Here is a 15,358-nt window from a genome sequence, read left to right as displayed (position 1 = left end):
GTTTTGGATGAAATAGCAGATGGAAAAATGACTGTTTGATTTTATGTTATTATTATAGGGGTTAACGTCATTTTTCAGCACAAGATAGACTTATACATGACGGACAGTATAAATGGTGCAGGAATAGCTCGCGGAAAACCCCGAAAAGGACCACCGACCCACGAGAAGCTACTGGCGTGAGATAGCAGTGATCCGTAACGCTGAGCGCTTTAGACCACTCGGCCACTAGGGGCCCCCGGTGATTGTTTGATATAAACGATATAAACGATTTAACAATCTTGACGACGGGTCCGGTTGCCTAGTGGTTAGAGCGTCCGCCTCGGATTCGGGAGGTCGCGGGTTCGAACCCCGCCGAATCATAAGAAACACTTATAAAAATGGTGCTTTTCTTTTGATGCTGTTGTTCTTGCTCTGGGTTAACGCCATTCCTCAGGGAAATATAGGCTATACATGGCGGCAAGTACAACTGGTGCAGGAAGAACTACGGAAAAAATCCTTTAAGAACCACCGGCCCAAGAAATTCCACTAGCAAGCTTTCTTACATACCACATTGGCCGAGTCCGAGACTCGAACCCACGTGGACAGAGGTGAGATAGCCGTGATCGGTAAAGGTAAGCGCTTTCGAACACTAGGCCCCTCTTAAGAAGCATCCAAGTGGAAACCCTATCTCAATATTACATTTCATTCAGAAGTAGCAATAACAAAGATTTTCAGGATGGCCATATTGGTGCACATATTTGATCTCAGGTCGGTCCCATTTTCACCATAATAAGTCTCTTAGGAACAATCTCACGTTGACATGACCGTCCATTCAGCAGGAGCGGCTATGACGAGATTTGCAAGATGGCCACAATTGCCAGAATGTCAATGATATATTATATTGCCGATTTTCACGTCTAGTATGCAGTTAAGATAATAATTAAATTTCTCATTTGTTTGCATAATACATGTTTCCTTGAATAATTTAACGTCGATTAAAAGGCAGGCACAACCCGACCCGTTTTCATTTGTTTTAGAACTTATCTCATAATGTCGAGGTTTCCTCTAATATTCTTCTATATTCCATCCACATTTGATTTTTAGTCGGTAATATGGCGTTCGATACATCTGTCCCATCGCACACCTATAATGTTGTTTTCGTACATAAATTCTGGACTTACTTTTGAGAATTAAATTATTCATTAAACAATCAGTTTTTTAAATATCAGGAATCAGTTATTGCAATAAATTTTAAAACAGGTGTGCAATTTCATTTTCTTTTAGATCAATAGCGGGTCGGAGGGTGCAATTGTGGTGCATACAGTATCTGATGAAAATCGCTGATTTATTTACCTAAGGCCTTATGGGAGATACCGCAGGTAACGACTAAGATTGTCTAGGAAAATCACAGTACCTACCGCTGATAATTATACTTGAGGTTGACAACATTTTGGACAGAATGCTTAGATTGCATATGAAGTTGGTGTAATATTGGTAACCACACAAACTGTGTTCTGTGGCATAAATAGGATAGACAATTTTTCAAAATACCTCCATTTATACGAACAGTACTTGTGTTTAGTCAATAATAATTTGGAAACATGTTTCTCCTCAACTTGAATTTCTAGAGTTTTGATAGTATCTGACAATTAGCAATATCACCCCAGTCAGTATAGTACATTGTCAAGTATGGAAACGATTACACACACACACACACACACACACACACACACACACACACACAACTATAAATATAGTAATCGAATAATTGACAGATTCAACTTTAAACGACTTATAATGCAATTGTTTCTGTTTCCTACGTGAGAAGGATAAATTGTGTATAATGCCGATCAACGTAGACACGTACACAAAACTATTAATATACATTGATTATATACAACGAAAAAACTTTATTCGATACCCTACTTCTCTAAACACTATGAGGGAGTATCGAATCAAATGGCTTGAAACAAGTCAGTAAAAGACAAAATAATCTGAAACCAGGTCTGCTTAACTATTTATAGACCAATGTTTTGAAGACTAAACATGTTAATATAGGCGAGTATCATTTTAGGAAACCAGTTTGAGTTTCATAGATTACCTCCCTTTGACTTGTCCATGCAGTTCGTCTTTATTCAAGATAGCGATGACGTTCTTATTTAGCACAACTATGCGTAGAACGCCTTGACAATTGTTGGGATCATTTAAAACGTTTTTTTTTTTTTGCTTTTTTGGTTTTTTGATTTTGACAAATAATAATGTGAACCCACGCATGCCTGCCATAATGAAACGCAGAATTAGACAAATTTTGCAATATTGGAGTAGTGTATGCCACAGTGTGTTTTTATATCTCATTGAACATACTCCAGATTAATTATTAACGCTTTATACCAACTCGACACCTTCTTTGAAATATTGTTACTGCATAGCTACTTTGCTGGAGATAAACTCATTGCTCCTTATTAAATACCAATATGTCTTAGCTGGTCACGTAGCAACAGAAACCGTGCAGACGTCGTATCTTGTGTGGCTCCATCATTGATTCAGGGACTACGCATCGTGTATGTTTTGTTGAATATGATAAGAAAGTGTTTCCGGTATTTTTAAAATTTTATTCCGCACATGGAAACAAGTTTCATTATTACATTTTCCTTCGTGTGACCTTTACGTTTGGGATAAAATAGACAATGTTAGCCACATTATACATTTAGAAAAAGAAAGCCACTAGTTATCATCCCAGTGCTTCTAAAAGTTTGGACCCGACAGTCAATACTTAAACAGGACCGAATGTTGGTAGGACAATGTCATATCATCATAGACACTTCTTGAGACAAACGTATAATGTATTAGTCCATTAAAGTGTCCGCTTGGATGCATTTATTGAACAAACGATGCTACTTCGTTTTCCGTCGAAAGTAATATATGTGCAATATCGAAACAAAATTAAATAGACACGGGTTTGATAATAATCCTTCTTTGGTAATGGTAAAAAAATGAGGAAAAGTTGGCAATAATTATTTTTCATAAATATTGTCATATTAGAAATCATATAATTGTAAGTAACGCATGATTTGATATATTTACTGAAAGCAACTCTAATTTTACTTACTCTTTCTTTTTTCTCTCTTTCTTCCTGAAAGAATAGGATAAATCTGATATTAGTCAAGATGAAATATCCTACATATTTGCTCTCAAGAGGGGAAGTATATACGCATCCACGTATTCATCCAGTGTAAGGCAGGACAAAATTAGATAAATGATGATGAATAGTTTACATTTCGCTATAAAATACTAAAACTATCAATATAACGTAGAATAGTGTCAATAAAATAAACCATCAACAAAGTTGTTGTTCCATGACTAAGAAATCTTTGAGCACAAGAATTAACATTAATGTAAACATTTTGTCTGTACTTTCATACGATACAATATGGTCACGCAGATAAGCTACAAATATATACATTTTTGGTGAAGCCATGACGTGTGAACTAAAATCACTGTTCTGTACAGAACACAATTTCCTCGTGGTAATAAATGTAAACCAACCATCCAAATTATATGCACATTTAAAACCTTAATGTCCAGACTCCAAAACAGGTTACTTACTTTCATTCCTTTCTTGAAGTATCGACCAATGTTAAGCACGCTACCTCACATTATGTATATGGATAAAGTTTTCTGTCAACATCTCAGTAAATCTTGGAATGGTAAGGACCGAATAATCAATAATTAACATAGCATATCATGCACTTTTTAAACGATTACGATAATTCGGTGGTCGGTAAAGTTCACTGTGTACACTTATTGACTGAGAATGTATTCACACTTGTAAACGTAGAAAACGGCAGTATCAGTTTAATGGGGGTTCTGGCTCACTATTTTCTGCGTGAAAAAGTGAGCGATGCCCCCCTTGATATAAACAGCTAGGGCATCGGGCTTTCTGGCTCAATTGTTTGTTTTGTTTTGTGAGTGAGAGTGTGTTTTTTGTGTCAGTGTGTTTATAATATATATTATCATTTTTGTATGCATGTGTGTATCCGATGGCGAATCTCTGAATGTCGTATGTTGAGTATCGTTTGTCATCAAAGGAGCACGTCATGTTGTGTTAATGAGTAGCGTAGAGATGTGATCTCGATGGGATGGGGATGTTCTCATGTCTAATAATGTAGATGTCCTTGTAGTGTGCTTGTCTGCAGTGATCGATGGTAGCGATTTTCCCGACGAATTGTTTTTAATTTGACACGTTGGCTTTTTATTGACGGTGCCATCGTGAGGAGGGTGTGATCCCCACTCATCATGGTGCGTTGGTGTTGGCTATGTAGGAGATGACTGACGTTGGTATTATTGACAGGATGAAATATGAAATTAATGGATGGAATAATAGAGATATGAGCAGGAATATATAATAGAACAACACGAGCCACTGTATGTAAAATATAAAAATCTAATCACTTACATAAACTAAATTAAACTGAAAATTACATTTCAGTTATTAACTTCTCTTAGACATATACATACTAAATTTACGCGCAAGTCAATTAGTGGTCCTGTGATAACGATAAAAAATAGCATCAAATAATCAAGTGACTGTTCAGACTCAAATTGCCGTCATCTCAGCATAAACTGGTTGGCTGCCGATACTTTCCAAATCACCGTTTGTGACAGGTCAGCACCACACCCCTCTCTCTCTCTCTCTCTCTCTCCATCCGCTTCGGATCATCAGCCCTAACTTGGTTGTAGACTGCGCACTTTCACACTATGCGGTACAAGTAAATAAACGAACTGCAGATGGTTATACCAGACAGTATAACTAATTAGTTAGGTAGAAAGTGGTTACATACAACATAATCACAAACCTGTATCTCGCTATGACCATGTGGTACAGTCCCAAGTCTATATACATTATAATTATTATCCTTCCTTGTCACATACGTTTTAAAAGGTGTATTAGGGATGAACATTATGTGCACTTACTGGCTGAATGAAAGCATCTTAATACTTACTTTTTCTTTTTTCTCTCTTTCTTCCTGAAACAATATAATAATTTGATATCAGACAATGTGAATGTAACTTCCATTAAATGCAGTCAAAAGAGATGTTAAACATATCATCGCCAATGCGAAAACACATATATCATTACTTGAGCAGAGTATTTAAGAATAAATGTCGTTAGAACGAATCTATTTTACAGCTTGGCTTGTATTTAGGTCTCTGAATTTTAACTCTTCTCTCTTTTCTGTATCCTAAAGTGATAACCAGTACTGAGCTGCAATGTTTTCCGCCATAAAGTACATTTACTTTTTTATGGAAAAAAGTGCATGACGCATGCGATCAGACATAAACAAGCAAATGAATCTATAGAGTTTCGGTATTTTTTATAATTTCCTGAAACTTGTAAAATACGCATATTTGCATACAGCAATTAAAACAGAAAGCTCGTCAGTCATCAAATATGCCCCGTCTGGGCTAACAAAGGAAAGGAATACTGTGTCAACGTAATGCACCCTTTTTAACTGAATACAACATTTATATATGCCACATTAATCTGCACAGTAAAAGTAATATTTTCGAGGAGATTGAAAATAGAAGCATGAGCCATTTCTTTGTAATATTGAAAATGGTCATTGTGTTATTAATTCTTATACGAAATAGTTTTAAAAACGTGTTGTTGGGTGTGGTCATGATGACCTTCTTAAGAAGACAAACCAAAATTATCAGATTTGTTTTTAAGATAGTATTCAAGATTCTTGCTTTTATTACGGAAATCAGGCAAGAAAAAACAGCAAATTATACAATGATGACACTTCATAAAAATTAAGCTCATATACGGTTTCTAGTAGATGGTTGTTTGAGTTGCACGTTTCAAATCAAGACATCTTACACTAAGATAAATCATGTTCATCTGTTTAAATTCTTTTCTGGAAGAGATAGGTAATGTCAATCGCAGCTTTGCAGGTTTCTTTTTCGTTCTTGTTGGGCTCGGCTTTACATGATAACAATGGCTCAGTGTATGACACAGTAAATGTTTATGACGAAACGATGCCAAAGGCCTGGCATTAAAACCTTGATTATCAAAGACTTAAATAAAAGTACATTAAAACGTGCAACTTCTGCTATGCATTAAGTAAGCCGTCTGGTCTCATCCTTGTTCAGCTTGAACATTATAACAATGATAAAAGGTCTACAAGTAATTGAGTGTAAATACACATTTAAGCTTTCTATTTTGAACATTTATTAGAGGTAAGGACACTCTGACGTAGCTTATAAATAGCAACGTGTAACATTCTCTTTTGTTCCTGGGTAGAATGTGTTATTTCCTAATTGTTTATGCCTCAAAATTATAGACAATGGCTAGTATTCCACATAAACACTGCTTTTGTGTCCAAGACAGTGATATTTTCAAACTTACCTATTTTTCAAACATTCTAGATAGATACAGTGCTGCGTAAACTTGGAGTAACTTCTAGAACTTTCTAAAACTTTCCAGTAATATAAATATTGATATAAATACAGGGGTCTTAAGCCCACCAGTTCAGTTTAGTTCCAGCTGCTTAAGTGGATACATATCTACATTTTTCTGAGGAGGCTGCAAGAGGCTGTAGTATGTGTTATTTCCTGATTGCATTTTGCTATGTATGCGGACAATGTATCAAGACAAGAGCGAAAAAGTATTCCGTGGAATCGTTTCAAATGATAGCTCATCCACGAGCCTCAGAGACATGCTGCTCCATAGTAGAAAAAAGTACCCGTCTCTTCCCTTGGCTCACTCTGTTCACCTCAAAACAAGATTACAACAGCATCAAGACCTTGCTGTTATGCCTTGACTATGATGAAAACGGATGAGATCATCGAATGTTTCAAAATGATTTCATTCCTGTTGGGTCTCCAAGGCGGCTTTACCAATTTTCACTGATATCTTTGCTTTGGGACAGCAGGGACACCAAGGCGCACTACCACAGGTGGGACTGGCCACAGCGCACCGAGTTTTCTGTGGGGAGGAAAAACGTCAAGTGGGAGCCATAGGTGAACCCCCGGAAGGTACTGATTCCAGGACTGCACATTAAATTGGACCTTATTAAACAATTTGTCAGAGCTCTAGATAAGGAATCGGCAGCCTTCAAGTACATTCAAGACTTCTTCCCTAAGCAATCTGAGGCAAAGATCAAAGTCGGCGATTTGTCGGACCACATATAAATAATATGCTGTAGCGCAATGAATTCCCCAAGAAGCTCACTAATAAGGAGAAAGCGACTTGGAACAGCTTTGTCGCAGTGGTTCGGGGCTTCATGGGAAACCACAAGGCCGAAAACAATTTGGAGCTGGTTGAGATTGTGGTGAAACACTACGGCACAATCGGCTGTAGGATGTCCCTCAAAGTCCATATCCTTGATGCTCATCTTGATAAATGTAAGGAGAAAATGGAGTACCTGGAGGAATAAGGCGAGCGCTTCGAACAGGATATACTGGATTTTGAACGCCGCTACAATCGATAGTACAACGAATACATGACGGGAGACTACATTTTGGGGCTGATGCATGAACGTAGTTTACAGTATAATCGTAAATCTCGAAAACCTACTCACTTCTAAACCTGTTGTAGTCATTTTTTTATTATTTTAGTATAAATACATGTTAATTTTGATTCATATGTTGTTGTATTTTTACTTTATGTGAACTAAAAGACATATACTCCCGTGTTCTCATTGGAAATATATACATTTCAAAATATCACTGTCCTGGTCACAAACGCAAAGTTTCTGGGACATGTTCTATATTGTTTAGGCATATGCAATTACGAAATAACACTTACTACCCAGGAACCAAACTTGTGTTGCATAATGTAGTTGTAGTGTTATGTGTGTAATGTGAATTGTTTATGTAAGCGAGATAATCATATCATACTATGAACGCATAACATTTCTTAAGAATGAACATCTGTCTATTTCTTTTAAAAGTATAACGACGATTGATTTTGGTGTTTGTTTCTTGTTTATCTTTCCTTTATTCGAATCGTCACTAATTGCATGTTATAAATTGTACAAACTGAGTGTGATATACTCCTGGCACCATAACCTGCATTTAGTCCCAATATTTTGGACACAAGATTTATTATAGAAGAGAGTATTGTTTTGGATGTGTTCATGTCATTTCGAACTTAAAAAATGACGAAAGTATGCACAAAGAAATGGGTCACAAAAGACAATGCTTTTTTAGTACATTAGAAGCCAAAAGTATGGACAAAGCAGTGGGTCACAAAAGACATAGCTTTTTCAGTACATTAGAAAAAATGGCTACTTTATACTTAATTCTTAAACTAAGCAATGAAAAATATCTTCTCTATAAGTTCTGGTGTGGGTATTCTTCAACGATACACTAGCATAATCCGACTATAAAAGTATCTGACATTTCAGCACGTTTTTGAAGAACGAAAAGTGAGAAACGTTAGTATTGAAATACATATTTTTCTTCTTCTGGGGCACGGCTTTAAATGATAAAATTACCTGAGATGATAAGTATCCACGTGGTAATTTGTATGACAAGTTGTAAGCAATTTATTGTCTAATACTTGAGTTTAAGGCCAAGCCTTGCTTACGAGTTAGATGAACTTTTCATTAGAATGATCACGTTCCCATAATATTCTACTGCGTCGTAGGCCAATACTTGAGATGTGCATACAATAGTGAGCTTGTAAGAAAATAATGTTCATCCCAATATTAGATCCGTTTCTGGGAAACAACTGAGCTTAGTTGCGATGGAATTAGAAATCATTTGAAAGGAAATATTTTTAAATCATTCGTTGGAATTCCTAACGTGCTAATTGACTTTTCGGATTAAAATACATTACCTTTGATTTTATTTTAAATTCATTCCAAGACCTTCTTGACTGTATCATTATTATATGCAGACATTCAAGACTATAGCATATCAGGACATTCAAGACTACTTACTTCGAGACAACTGGAGTTCATTGGGAACATTATATATTATTGGATATTCCGATGGGACAGTTAAGATTATTTAGAATTTGATTCACAAAACTGTGTATTTTTACCGTTTTCAGTGTTCTCTATGGAAATAGTGAGTTTGTTGACTTATATTTCACTTACTGGCTACACTTCTTTTTTTTTAGATATTTTAAGACCTAGAACAGCAACCATTGCATGTGTATCGTTGCTTCTTGTAATAGACATCATAGTTCTGTGTCTAACTGTATTGTATAAAATCAAAAGCTACATCACAGTTTTATTGATGTAAATTTGAGTAGCCGCAATTTGTATCCTGGATATTTCATTATTTCTAATAGTAATTATAGGTTATTGGTGAGTAATAAGGAAATTGAAATAATTACTTAAATAAAATATACAGGCTGCAAACAGATGATAATTTTACTTGTGCATAGCTATCTTTGTATAGTGTTCTTGGATTAAACCTTTTGTTTTCAATGTTCTAAGGCGGTGTATCAAGAAAGATTCCTTTTCTTTCTGGTCTCGGAACTCCAGTTGCGCTTGTGAGCAACTGCAATAAGTGTTAGACTACTGAAAGTGTGCCACGGGATTAGAGGTGTTCTGCGACTGGACTTATGTACACCTTCTTTGTTATCGAATTAGATCAGCAAAGACTGATCCGTATGTGTAACCTTTTAGTTTCTCCGACATAAAGAAAGCTACAGCTCTTGCACGTGATGGGATAAATTACATTCTCTGTTTTATACGTTCTGTTTGGATCATGTATGTTTATTTTCTCGCAAGTCGGTTTGCACGAGAACGCGTTGATCTTTGTAATGTATTCAATGGTTTAAAACTTTTCATCGCCACAAGGGCTATATTTATTAGGGTGGTCTTATGTAGTGATTATCTTAGCTTTGCCCCGACTCGGACATCTTTGAGGTTTTTTGGTCTCCGGTAGGTTACTATTCGTTTTTTGGGGGATTATTAAGTTTAGCGTGTCACATGATTTGACGATGAGCCAGTGACTATGCGTATAAATAGTGATTTGGTCAAACAAAAATTCATTCTTGTTTTAGATCAGTATGTGGGGATCATTTTGTGATCAGAGTTTATTGGGTTGGTCTTGCAATAAGAAGCGATTGGAACGGAATCATGCATTGTATGTGCTCACTGACTGGTAGATTAACACAATACGTTGGATTTGTGTAATGTTAGTTAAAGACATTATCAATGCATAAGAGCATTGGCATATCAGCACATTCGTGTGTGTGTGTGTGTGTGTGTGTGTGTGTGTGTTTGTGTCATGTGTGTGTTTGAGTGTGATCTGTGTCAGTGTCTCTGTGTGTATGTATATGTCTGTTTGAACAACGTTCTTTTGCATACCAGGGTCCAGCAACGTGGAATGAATCGCCTACTAAACTTAGACACAAAGACACAGTGATCCCATTCAGGAGTGCTCTTAAAACTCACTTATTTCGAACGCACAGACTTAAAGACCTAATAATGTTTCCTACCTTATATATTTTCAGCATGTTTTTATCTTTTCTAATTTCATGGTGTTTGTTTGTTTTTTTGTAATAATATCATTATATATGTTTGTTATGTTATAGGTTTGTCTAATGTTATAAAGCGCTTAGGGCTTATACAGATTAGTAACTATACAAAGTCCACATTATTAGTATTATTATTTTGTGAGCGTGCCTGTGTTCATGCATACAAAGTTTCTTATATCAATTTGTCGGTTAAATGTTGCCATTTTCAGAATAACTTAAGTCGTGCCTATTGTAGTTGAATCTGATGAATAACCTAGCCTAGGCGATATATTATGGGAAGTGCACCTGATTAAGAATGTCCAGTTCAACCTTATAACGCATGTGCTAACTTAATAATATCTTAACGTGGGTTATAGTACCCAAAACAATCAATTTAACAGCTTGTTTCAGTCAACATACTAATCCTAAGAATAGCATAACTAGTAATTGGCAAATACCATAAGTGGTGATACTTATAGGTGATAAAGTTGGTTTTCAACCTCTAGAAGCCTCGAGTTTTACATTTCCTAACCAAAACCTCAGACACGCTGATCGTTACTTCGCTAATGATGAGGGGACTCGAAATTTAATTTCCACCTTCTTTCAATCCTTCGAACCATTAATATTAATATACGTGTTGCTTAACTTGTTTACCATTTCGACTTGTATCACAAACTGTTCAGGTGATATTCACTGAATACAAAATGATCGTATAGATATTTAATCACCAAAAGATTAAGAAGCATTACAATGAATTAATAACCTTGACAATCATGCCAAAAAGATGAGTCGAGTTCGATGAACAGTTTGTGATACCTGTACATATCTAACAACCACAGAACGGCCGTCAGGAATAAACAATTTTGTAACTTTGACTGAAAACAGACATGATATACTTACCATTTCTTTCTTTTTTCTTTCTTCCTGAAAGATTATAATACATATAGAATTAGAAACGCGAAATAAACTTCACTAATTTGGTCTCAAAAGAGAGATTATATAATTATACATACATTGTCAAATGTAAATACAATATACGTCCTTACTGGAACATAATTTCTACCATAATGCCCCTTTTGGCTTACTCTACTGGTATTTAAAACTATTAATTTCAATGTCTCCTTTTTTCATTATCCTTAAGGGATAGAATGATTCAAAATATGCAATGGTTTTTCTTTCTCCATACAATACATTAAATGTGTTTAGGTAAACACTACATATTTAAACACCCTGATAAGCTTAGATGTGCTAACTTACTATCTTAATGTGGGTTATAACTCCGACAAAAATAAATTTAACACCATGTTCAAAGCTGGACCAAATCTAATAATGTTAAATCTGTCGGGACTGGGTGAGAGGGTCAGAATTGATGTAGTAGGCAACCTCGGCTAGCTTGGGGCCCAAATAAAATATCCGAAATACCAAAATGAAAGGAGCACTATTGCTAAATTTGACAATATATAAAATTCCGAGGAACTCAAAACGGACTATTGTCCTCCTAAAAATACAGCTTTTTGACCCATTTGGAACAACATCCAGATCCGAACGATGAACTACCTGAAGGAGCTACCGAAAGTGGCCTTTCCACGCGCGATCGACATCACAGAAAACAAACCTGGCCGGTTATTCAAGATGAACATTGTCCAAACAAAATCTTCGCTGATGTTGATCGACTAGAACGTTTGATTGGTGAAAGACGAGGAATAATTTCCATGAAATCATCAATGAAGCAGCTGATATTTGTGAGCTTTTATATACCGGCGTAGTCAAGGACAGCGGCGTCTATCTGGCACTAAGTGATGAAATTACCAACGATTACTACAGTGACTGATCAATTAGATCGGCGATAGCAAAATAACATGATTATACACAATGTCCAACGTGGACCTGAAATGGTTAGGCTGAAAAATTCACAATTACCGGTTTATACATCAATCTGTGGAGATGTGATGTTATTCAAGGTTTATTTAGAAGGATATCCCCAAAAGCTATTCCGATTGCAAATGATCTGGGCGTGAAAGCGAAGTTGTTCATGATAAGGGTAGTGGCACTGTTGGTGATGTTGCTGGTAAAGCATTCTCAGTAATCCGGGACAGACTCCCGCAATTAGTACGACGAAAACCACAGCCTGTAAAAGTGTCCAACGTCGAAGTGATGCCAGCAAGTGTCAGCAAAACAATAAATCAAGCCGGAAATGAGCGAATGAAATAATTAGCTGCTGAGCCATCTCTGACAAAACAAGCCGAAACGTGGACGAACATAAATATAACTGCAAGTCTGGAAGCGGGAAGTGGCCTAGATCGACGATCATTTTAAACAACAAATAACATCATAAACTTTTCAAGCGTGTATCTGATACCGCATTTAACATGGACGCGACAGACCTCCAAGATGAATCAGTGCGTGGTTATCAGTATTATCCTTATGATGCGCGTGCATCTGTCGCACATTGACAAATCGAGGTGCAAGTTCATGGTATAAGCAGATATTTCATGCCCACCTGTGGCATTTATTCAGATGGAAGGCCAATTTGAAAGCAGATAATACAGCATACGGAGTTGGAGATCGAGTTGGTTGTGCTAATAATGGTGATATGGCATTGTTTAACAGTGTTACGGTCAGCATTTTATGGACATTACATTGAATCATGTGTCGAAAACGTCTACGTTGCTACGACCATATTGGGTCTGGCAAGATATTCCGATGATTATTCGCGATCCGCCGGTCCATCAATGATGTTCGCGAAGGACACCAGTGATCACCACCAGAACCGTAGCGTAACAGTGATTCTCAGCACGTCGATCGATGTTACATGACAATAACAGATTTTCATGTATTATTCTACTGTCGCACATCTTTGGGTTCTGCAAATAATGTCAGAAAAGTTATTTTTGGTGCTAATAAAATCAATACTATTAGTTCAAAAAGCCACGGACAACGATGCAATAAGGTGCCCCGATACCGTTGAGGCTGGTAAGGTGAAACTGACAAAGCTTTCGTTGTGGTCCTGTAGATGCCAGCAATGACACCATCACCTGCTGATGAACACCGGCTGCTCTCTTTTCATGAATGACGGCGGTAAAACAACGCAATGGTGGCTGACGATGACCACAGACAAGGTCCAGAGTAACGGTGCTGGGTTATTCACATAGCAGATAGCATCAAAGCAAGGAGTTTCGGCACCAGGACATATATTTCTAGTGCTTCAGGAAAACTAACGAGTAGGTTCATGAGAGCGAAACCCAATGGTCTTTGACATGCTCGAGGTCAGTGAAGTTTATCTGCGAATAAATGGACATCATGAACCATTCGAGGAAATGCTGGTGAATTTAAAATACAATCATGTTGCACGTGCGTATCAGCGGTTGATGACAGTCAAGGAAGGGGTGATCAGAATGTTGGTTCTAGACTGCAGATATCTCAGCGGGACTTATCCGATCCTTTGTCTTTTTGTGGACCACCCATATTTGTTTATGCAATCGGTGGCGACATACACTTCCGAACTCGAATAGCTGTATTACTGGCAGGTCCTAGTGGTTACAAATAAATCGCTGTTATGCTCTCGAAAAAAACAATGTTGCTTGAGGGCGTTGGTGGACGAATGAAAGTTATTCATGCGCTTGTTGAAAACATGTAAATGTTCATAGAGTTCTTAATATTATAATGCCATATCATCACGTCAACTTTGCTTTGACCCCTGGACAGATTAAAAAGCTGTACTCGGCATCAAAATAGGATTATTGGGCAAAAATATCTCTGAAGTCAGCGGCGTTGCACGGACCGTTCGAACAGCTGCTGCCATGGCACGGAAAAAAGTAACAGCACACGGATTAAACACCTCAAAAACAAGGATGGGATCGAATATTACCAGGAACGTTTCGATAAAGCTCCCCATGTCCAATATTGATTTACTTGATGCTGCTCAGCTTTAAACATACACAAAAAATCAAGGGTGTTGTTATGTGTGAGTAGACACCGGAACCATCAAAGCTTGTTGAAACTGGTATCAGTAATCCCGATGGCCGTTCTGGTCCCGTTACACACTGGGTAGCATAAACGGTTGATTCATGTAGTGTTGTTTATTTGTATTTGTTCGGATTTGCCCCACCGAGAAAATCTGTACAGTACATAAGCAGAATCGCTAGCAGAGTGCAAAGTACTCCAATCCAGTATTCAACATTACCAACACAATGACGAATCCACCATATGCGGTCCATAAATACATCATGTACTTAACGCTGTGTCAAGGTCATCAGTGCAGGCTCATAATGTTGTACACGAGTACGCTAGTGATTGTTTTAACCAGGTTAAGAGTTTATGATGGTAAATAACGTTGGTCTCTCTGTGTCTGCGACACAAAATGAACTTGCTGATCTTATGCATCTCGCAGGGGTTGTTCCGGATGAGGTTGTTGTTTTTTTCAGGATCAGCATGGGAAGCTAAAGACGAGAAAAATCAAATGGGTTGATGTTATCCTGCAACTTTCAGGTGCGGAAACGATAACATCATGGTATTTACTGATGGTGGAAAATCAAAGACTCGTAGGAATCAATCGTAGAGACCAAATGAGAGATATTTGCACGTGTTGATAAAGCCGGCGATACAATGACCGGCGAAATCAATATGGGCGGAAATAGTATTGTTAATTTGAAGGAACCAGAATCGGATGATGACGCCGCAACCATGAAATATGTTGACAACAACGACATCGCGATAAGGGCGTTGTTAACAACAATCAGCGATAGAATGCCCACATTCAGATCTGAATATAATAATCTTACAGCCACGTTTATGAGCCATCTCATAAACATACTTAGAGTCATCGGTGATTTTTTGGGAGTTCCAAATGTCGTCGACATTAAGCTCGCTGAAATTCACAAACGAATCGATAACTGCGCA

General features: G+C 37.2%; 1 protein-coding gene across 3 annotated transcripts in view; it reads right to left on the bottom strand.

The window, feature by feature from the left end:
- Positions 1 to 15,358, bottom strand: part of LOC149774027 (E3 ubiquitin-protein ligase TRIM45-like) — a 204,706-nt gene that overhangs the window by 181,352 nt on the left and 7,996 nt on the right. For all 3 annotated transcript variants that reach the window (XM_089945912.1, XM_089945913.1, XM_089945914.1), the window contains exons 2-4: positions 11,360 to 11,383; positions 4,983 to 5,006; positions 3,089 to 3,112 (exon numbers count right to left, since the gene is read on the bottom strand). In XM_089945912.1, the coding sequence (XP_089802038.1) occupies positions 3,089 to 3,112; positions 4,983 to 5,006; positions 11,360 to 11,383 (72 nt within the window). The remainder of the gene's footprint in view (positions 1 to 3,088; positions 3,113 to 4,982; positions 5,007 to 11,359; positions 11,384 to 15,358) is intronic.

The sequence above is a fragment of the Sinohyriopsis cumingii genome, unplaced genomic scaffold (genome assembly GCF_028554795.1).
Source record: "Sinohyriopsis cumingii isolate HCF-2022 unplaced genomic scaffold, ASM2855479v2 utg000452l, whole genome shotgun sequence".
Taxonomy (NCBI): Eukaryota; Metazoa; Mollusca; class Bivalvia; order Unionida; family Unionidae; genus Sinohyriopsis; species Sinohyriopsis cumingii.
The sequence above is the reverse complement of the archived record's forward strand: the minus strand, read 5'-3'. Positions and strand labels throughout refer to the sequence as shown.